This window comes from Sarcophilus harrisii, chromosome 3, assembly GCF_902635505.1.
Source record: "Sarcophilus harrisii chromosome 3, mSarHar1.11, whole genome shotgun sequence".
NCBI classification, from domain to species: domain Eukaryota; kingdom Metazoa; phylum Chordata; class Mammalia; order Dasyuromorphia; family Dasyuridae; genus Sarcophilus; species Sarcophilus harrisii.
This window is the reverse complement of record NC_045428.1, coordinates 500,772,613-500,781,074: the sequence shown is the minus strand read 5'-3', so window position 1 is coordinate 500,781,074 and position 8,462 is coordinate 500,772,613. Positions and strand designations below refer to the sequence as shown.

Below are 8,462 nucleotides of genomic sequence, written 5' to 3'. Positions count from 1 at the left end.
CTTAATCCTAAGGGCCTTTCCAGCTCCAGAGAAATTTGTAATTCCTCAAAATCAAGGAATGTACTGGATATGGGAGCCTTATCCAGTAAAAACTCAATAAGTGCCTGCCAACTGACCGAAATGCCTTTGGGTCCTTGGAAGAAAGGCATTGTTTATGTTCAAAATATTAATAAAATATTTATCCTAGGCCAAAAGCCTAGGGAATAGCAGGATAGGAAAAAAGGCAAGAATTGTCAGTAAGTTTTCCTCCTAGAAGAATACTTCTGCTCAGAGGGATGAACCTCTGAGATTACTAATTGGAATCAGGAGTCTGTACATCAGCCCCATCTCAAAAAGTGAGCTTTTTTCTGCCTTGAACCTTGTTTGGCATTTAAGATCTGTTATAGTTCAGTGATAAGGTGGAGGTAACTAAGTTAATTCTCTGTAGTCTCTATGGTACAAGCTTCTTGTCTCCAGCGCTTGCTGATGTTTCTGAATCTTTCTGCTGTGATCTTTTAGGAGACAGCGACCTCAATATAAAACAAAAATAAACGAGTGAAGCAAGCTCACATGATCTCGGCCTCCATTCATAGAGGCAGAGCCCCAAGAGTGAGTCCCATTTAACTTTCTAGCTTTGTCAGTTCTCACCTGAAGTACTGTGTCCTATTTTGAGACCACATTTCAGAAAGGACCGCAGGGAACTGGAGTAGGTCCAAAGGAAGGCAACTAGAATTTTGAGTGTGCTCAAAGCCATGACGTGGAAGGTTCATTGGAAAGAACTGGGAATGTTTTGGTCTGGAGAACAGAAGACAAGGGGGATAGGGCACCTCCCAGCATTTGTAGGGTTAACAAGTGAGAAGGATGAGGCAAGTTCTGCTGGGCCCCTCTTATGGTCTAGGAGCCGTGGGTGGAAGTTGTAGAGTTGGATTTTATCTCCTTCTTGAGGTAGTAAGTTTTCCCCATTAGTATAACTGGAAGAGCATACTTATCAGGGATGTTCTGGTGTGAATTCCTGTTCAGGAGAGATGTGATTCTGAGCTCCCTCCCATGTCACCCACAAAAGGACTTTGCCTTTGTCTGCCTTTGCTCTAGGCTCGGCTTCAGGCAGCATCTGGGCAGGACCAGCCAGAAGCCAGAAACTCACCCCCACGGTGGCTGTGGTCACAACTGTGCATCTCTACAAAAAGGTCTAAAAGGACATTTCATGACTCAGCATGGAAACCTCCCCTCTCTTCACTCCAGCCCCCTGAGCTCCTAAATCAAACTTAGTAGTAGCCTGCGGGAATGGGCCCTGGACTAAGCCTGAGGGGCTACTGATCCCAGCAATGGCCACTGAACCCTCGATGGTTTCCCTTTCCTATTCCCTCTTTTTTCCCACCATGCTCCCCGACTCAGCCCCAAAGTGGAGCTCCAAGTGTAGATTCTAAGGAAAAGGGAGTGGAAGGTCATTGTGGTCTTTGCTCCTCATTCCATCGGCCAGAAGCCGTGGCTAACCTTCCTTCTTCCAATGGGATCCTGCACGGCTGCCCTCCCCCTGCCATACACACTGCCCACGGCCCAGGTCTTGGCTTCTGGCTGCCAGGAGGAGGCCTCTGTTCCGGGGCTAGTCGTCAGGCTGGGAGCTGCACCGTCTGCGGAACTCCTGCCCGTACTCGTGGATCCACTTATTGGCCACTAGAAGAGAGCAGGAGGAGGAACAGCTCAGCCCCGTTCCGTTCATGGAGTGAGAGGATTTAGAACTTGACTCTCCTTAGAGGTCATCTAGGCCCATGCATTTTACAAAGGATTTGGACTGTGCATTCCCTGCCCAAACATCCCCCTCCCTTCCCAGCCAAGGGCTTACCCCACTTGTCTCCCACCAGGACAGGACAGCCAGCATGTAATGTGTCTCCATCACCTTGACCACTCCTGTGAAGATTCCACCAAAACAGGGCTGCGTTCTGTAAAGAAAGAGGCTCAGCCCCAGGGCAGGGTGGCCCCCTGCTCCCACATATATGCCACAAACAGCCCCCCTTCCGGACATATAACGAACAAGCACAAATCCCACGGCACAAACAAAAACACCCAACCAGAAACTCCCCCTGCTGAGAGCAAGGACTGACTAGGGACTCTTTAAAAATCTCTAGCATAGCACAGTGTCTTGTACATAGTAGGTACTTAATAGATGTTTATTGACCGACTCCAGCCCTTAGTACAATGGTTTGTATATACTAGGTGCCTAATAAATGTATTAAAATGTTTAACAGGATAATTTTAAAACTAGAAGAGACCCTAAGAATCATTTAGTCACACTCCAAATATAGATGAGGAACCTGAGGCCCAAAAAAGTGACACATCCAAAGTCACACATGTAGAACTAAGTGACACACTAGTATTAGAACTCAAGTCCTCTAATTCCAAGTTTCATGCTTTTCCCACAAAACTACACTGAATTGAATCAAACTGAGTTGAAATGAATTAAATTAATTAAAAGGAGAAATGAAATGAAGCCCCGAGAAACATCGTGGGGTAGCAGACAGTTCTGAGCTGGAAGGCAGGAGAACTGTAGGGCAAACTCTAATAACTATGTGATCTCAAGCAAGTCTTTGCCCTCTCTGGGCTTCCTGTGATCCCCAAAATACCAAATTATATTTGTAATACCACGTGGTGATTTATCAGAAGCTTAGATAAGCATTTTCCCATTTGAGCTTCAAAAACAGCTCTTGGAGAGAAGCAGGGAAGGGGCCATTTTAAACTTTATAGAGAAGGAATTTGAGATCCAGAGAAATGAAGGGTCTTGACGCCACAGGGGAGAGATACAGGGAACCTCTGGGACCCTCTGGTCCAAGTGCCTCAGATACTGAAGTGAAAGCTCAGAAAACAGGGGCCTCCCCAGAGCTACACAGATAGGATTGCAGACCCTTTCTATTCTAAAATAAGAAAGTTTTTCAATTTTCTGGTAAGAATTGAGGGAGGATTTTGCTGACAAAAGTGAAGCAGCTGGTTCTAACTTGTAATTCCTCCCTCTCAGTCATGCAACAAACACACGCAGGGGACTGGTCCTAGAGTGAGAGTAAGGCCTGGGGCCCAGGCCTCCAGTCCTAGTGGTCCAGCCAACTGGACCATACCTACCTTCACAACTGGGACGCTGAAGTTAGCATAGATGAAGGCTGTAGATCCTCCAGCTTCTACCGAGCTCAGCTGGAAGGCAAAGGGAGAGAAGAGAAGAGAAAAGGTCACCTGCTAAGGACCTCCAGGCCTTCTCCTTCAACCACTCCCAGGCTCTTCTTCCTCACCCTGGAGAGGGTGGCAGGGCTGCCCCGGGACCAGTCAGCTCTCTGCCTGATGTAGGGATGCCAGTCTTACCCAAGACACGAAGCCATGCCGGACACCGGCAGGAGTCCAGTGTCAGGGCCGAGGAAAATGAGATGGAATATTAAGGATCTGTAACTTGGATGTGGGAACATTCTCCACCAGTGCACACTGCAACTGATTGGTGCTTTATAGTCTTAGAAAGTGGCCTGAAGCTCAAGTAGGGTGGAGATTTACCCATGTTTCCACGGGGTCAAGGATCAAGGGCAGATTGTAATCCAGGTCTTCCTAACCCCAAGCCTTTTTTTTTTTTTTTAATAACTTTTTATTGACAGAACCCATGCCAGGATAATTTTTTTTACATTATCCCTTGCACTCACTTCTGTTTCGATTTTTCCCTCCCCTTCCCTCCCTCCCCTAGATGGCAAGCAGTCCTATATATGTTGGATATGTCGTAGTATATCCTAGATACAATATATGTGTGCAGATCCAAACAGGTCTCTTGCTGAACAGGAAGAATTGGATTCAGAAGGTAAAAACAACCCGGGAAGAAAAACAAAAATGCAAACAGTTTAATTCATTTCCCAGTATTCTTTCTTTGGGTGTAGCTGCTTCTGTCCATACCCCAAGCCTTTATTGGACATGCTAGTAGGCTGAGTACCTCTCAATTCCCTCCTTCTCCCTTCACTTCTCTCTTCTCATCTCTTCCTCCTTAAATATGTGTCTTTCTTCCCTCTTTATTTCTATCTTTCATCTTCCCATTTTTCCACTCTCTCTCTGTCTTTTCCTTTCCATTTCTGTCTGCCCCCATCTCCATCTTTTTCTCTCTCTCTCCTTTTGTTTCTTTCTCTCTCTCTCTCCATTTCTTTCTTTCTTGTTTGCTTTCTTTTCCTTCCTTCCTTCCTCTCTCTTTCTTTCTATCTTTCTTTTTCTTCCTTCCTTCCTTCCTCTCTCTTTCTTTCTATCTTTCTTTTTCTTCCTTCCTTCCTTCCTTTTTCTTTCTTCCTTCCTTCCTTCCTTTTTCTTTCTTTCTTCATTCCTTCCTTTTTCTTTCTTCTCTCTCTCTCTCTCTCTCTTTCTCTCTCTGTCCACACACACAAACACACTTATTTGTTTCTAAAATATGTTTCCTGGATGTGGAAAGGAAGAGATTTGCAGATAATCTCCAATAATGCTCAGTCTGAATCAAGAATGGTCAACTATTTAGCTCAAACATTTCACCAGGCACTGCTTTCAGATGTTTCTTTCCCAGGTAGGTGGCACAGCAGGTACAGCTCTGGGCCTCAAATCAAGGAGACCTAAACTCAAATTTGATCTTCAGACACTAGCTGTGTGACTCTGAGGGGCAAGTCACTGTAATTGCTGTCTACCTCAGTTATTTTTATCAAACAAAATGGGGATAAAAATGGTACTTATCTACTAGGGTTGTTGTGAGGATCAAATAAATATTTGTTGCCTTCCTTTCCTCCTCAGGAATCATTGCTGGTTCTAATTCCTGGAGAATTGGTAGGAAGTGATCCCTAAACAATGTCTATATTTGGAAGCACTAGGTCTTTTCTTGTGTGATGGAAAATCAGATTGGGTATTAGATATATAGATGGAGGGGAATGGAGGAATAAGTGGATAAATAAATAAATGAACAAGTGGATACACAAATTCCATTGTTATGCTTAGCGTAAAACTTTCACCTTCCTATTTCACTCTTTTCTCCATTACAGAGCACGTAAGTCATAGGATAATTGTGGAGCAAGTCTTAATATAATAATATAAAAATAATAAGCTTTAAGAGGGAAGTGATTTGCCTATAGTCATCTGACTAGTTGGTGTCAGAACTAGGACTTGCTTCAATGTCTCCTTAGTGTCTGGTATTATTTCCACCACGTCATTTTCCACCACTCTTGCTTAACGGCTTACAAAGTGCTTTTCTCACAGAGATCCTGGGAAAGAAGCAGTGCCTGCCAGAATTATTAGCCCTATTTTATAGAACTGAAGCTCACAACAGAGTTGGAAAGCACCTGAAGTCATCATTCAGCAAACCAGAAGTTCCTCCCCAATCTGGCCCAATCTATTCTACTCTCCTCTGTGGGTTTCTTCCCCCAATTTTTGAATTTGTCTTAAAAGGCTGATTTTAGCAAGATTTTCATTCTATTTGCCAAGGGTGTGAAAATTACTCGTCATGGCTCTTTCTGAATGGGAATGAATATGATGAGTATCTAGACACCATCAGATGCTTTACTCAAATATCATAATCAACAAACATTCTGTTAAAAGAGGATTCTGATCTCAAGACACTCACATAGATCATGAAGGTTGCAACCCGGTTCCCGGAGTTCATTCGGTACAGAGGACTACTTGGCGACTGCAATGAAAGTATTAAATTCAGCAGAAAATAATGTAGGCAATGGTAATTCATCAGACCTATAGAAAGATGAAAATGTAAAGTATAGGGCCATAGTGTCCCTCTCATCTTAAAGAGTTCTTAGCTAATCTTTTCCCACGAAGTTCTCTTAGCAAATGCTCAGGAAGAAAAGCCTTTTAAACTGTGAGTTATGATCCCAAAATTTGACAACAGTAAAAGGTATCAAATATTCCATCAAGATAATTTAGTTCTTTATGTAAAAATAAATAAACACATGCATCTCACTATGCTAATTTGCTTTCATCTTTAATAAATGGTAAAACTATATGCAAAGAATTGTTTTAAAATTTCTTTATGACTTATTATCAGTAAATATTTTATTTCTATATCGATTTGATATACTTATATACCCAGGGTTGTGTAAAATTTTCTCAAATTAAAAAGGGATCACAAGAAGAAAAAGTTTAAGAAGCCCTAATCTAAAAGACCATTGGATTTTAAATTAAGAGAACCAGACTGGATTGAATCTTGGCTCTGCCATTGTTACCTGTATGACCCTAAGTGAGACTGGATAGTTACTTGTTGAGAATGTTTGTGTGTGTATATGTGTGTGGGGGGGGATTTCTTTGCAGACTAACCTAGATAGCCACTGAGGTCCCTTGTGCCCCTGGAAATTCTAAGATTCTATGTTTCTATGCCTTGGGTTCTACACCACCCTGTGCCACTGACCCATTTCTCTATGGATCTCCATTTTCTCCTCTCTGAGATAACAGAACTAGGTTAAATGATGTCTCTCAGGCCCCTTTCTAGTTTCTTTTTTTCTTCTATGGTTCTTTCCAGCTCTGACTTTCTATGGTTCTATTTATTACCTTAAGATTTCAGGAACATTTCAGGAAATCACCCTTCTCCCCTCTGTTTCCCACCAAAGAGTACCAGTCCCATTGCACCCTGCTACTTACTGTTGCATGGTCAAAGTGAGGTTCATAATGTCCTCCAATTCCATAGTTCACCACCTGGAGATGCTCAGCATAGGGAGGCTGTACATTGAGGCCGGTGAGGGCCGCAATGCGGCGGTCCAGGGACACCAAAATCGGGTCCACAGTGTCCTTCAGCCAGGCACTGAAACATGCAGCACATTGACCTATCAGGAATTGTTCCTTCTTCGACCTCCAGGCCCCTTTTATGCAGTGAGCTCCCTGCACATAGGAATACCCTACTACCCAAGGAGACTTCAGTCTGAGTTGATAATCTTTTTTTGCTTTGTCCCCTCCATCATTTCCCTAATTCTTGGGTAATCCTCCCTCAGGTCTGGAATGCTCTTCTTCCTCACCTTTGCCTTGCCAAATTCCTTGTTTCCTTCCTGGTACCCTCTCCTCCCACATAGGAACTTTCAAGATCCTGCTAAGCTACTAACACTTGCCCCTCCAAGGTTACTCTGCACGTTCTACCTAAATTGGTCTCCTCGTTCAGTGCCCTCTCAATAAAACTGCCAAAAAATTATTTTATAGAGCCTAGAAAAAATAGTAACAAAATTCATCTGGCAGAACAAAAGGGCAAGAATGTCAAGGGAATTAATGAAAAAAAAAATGCAAAGGATGGTGGTCGGCTGTCCCAGACCTAAAACTCTCTTTTATAAAGCAGGAGTCATCAAAACCACTTGGTAATGGCTAAGGAATAGAGTAGTGGGTCAGTGGAATAGGTTAAATACATATGACACAATAATCAATGACTATAGTCATCTAGTATTTGATAAACCCCCAAACTCCAGCTTCTGGGATAAGAACTCACTATTTCACAAAAATTGCTGGGAAAACTGGAAAATAACATGCAGAAACTCAGCATAGACCTACATCTCACACCCCATATCCAAAGTCAAAATAGGTACATGATTTAGGCATAAAGGCTGATACCACAAGCAAATTAGGAGAGCAAAGGATAGTTTACCTATCAGATCTTTGGAAAGGAGAGAAATTTATGACCAAAGAACTCAGAACATTATAAAATGCAAAATGGACGATTCTGATTACATCAAATTAAAAAGGTTTTGCATAAACAAAATCAACACAAACAAGATTAAAAGGGCAGTACCAACCTATGAAAAAAATTTTATAGCCAGTGTTTCTGATAAAGGCCTCATTTCTAAAATATATAAAGAACTGTGTCAAATGTATAAGAATACAAGTCATTCCCCAATTGATAAATGGTCAAAGAATATGAACAATTTTCCGATGACAAAATTAAAGCCACCTATAATCCATATGAAAAAATGCTCCAAATTACTATTGATTAGAAAAAAGATAATTAAAACAACTTGAGGTATCACCTCACATCTCTCAGATTGGCTAAGATGACAGGAAAAGATAATGATAAATGTTGGAGGGGATGTGGGAAAACTGAGACACTAATGCATTGTTGTTGGAGTTGTGAAATGACCCAATCATTCTGGAGAGCAATTTGGAACTATGCCCAAAGGGCTATAAAACTGTTCATACCCTTTGACCCATGTTCTACTGGATCTGTATCCTAAAACAATCATAAAGGAGGAAAAAGGACCCAGTGTGCATAATTGTTTGTAGCAGTTCTTTTTGTGGTAGCAAAGAATTGGAAAATGAGTGGATGCCCATCAGTTGGGGAATGGATGCATAAGTTAAAGTATATGAAATAATGGAATATTATTGTTCTATAAAAATGATGAACAAGCTGATTTTAGAAAGGATTGGGAAGATTTCCACGTACTGATGCTGAACAAAACAAGCAGCACCAGCATTGAACACAATAACAGCGAGAATGTGAGATGATCAACTAGGAAAGACTTGGTTCTTAGTGATTCATT

The 8,462-nt window shown here is 42.1% G+C and overlaps 1 protein-coding gene across 1 annotated transcript in view; it reads right to left on the bottom strand.

Annotated features, from left to right (window-relative positions):
* Positions 1 to 1,505: 1,505 nt before the first annotated feature.
* Positions 1,506 to 8,462, bottom strand: part of P4HA3 (prolyl 4-hydroxylase subunit alpha 3) — a 48,385-nt gene continuing 41,428 nt past the window's right edge. Inside the window, exons 9-13 of the mRNA XM_031961418.1 lie at positions 6,589 to 6,748; positions 5,567 to 5,629; positions 3,091 to 3,159; positions 1,823 to 1,919; positions 1,506 to 1,653 (exon numbers count right to left, since the gene is read on the bottom strand). Coding sequence (XP_031817278.1) covers positions 1,583 to 1,653; positions 1,823 to 1,919; positions 3,091 to 3,159; positions 5,567 to 5,629; positions 6,589 to 6,748 — 460 coding nt within the window. The 3' untranslated portion in view covers positions 1,506 to 1,582. The remainder of the gene's footprint in view (positions 1,654 to 1,822; positions 1,920 to 3,090; positions 3,160 to 5,566; positions 5,630 to 6,588; positions 6,749 to 8,462) is intronic.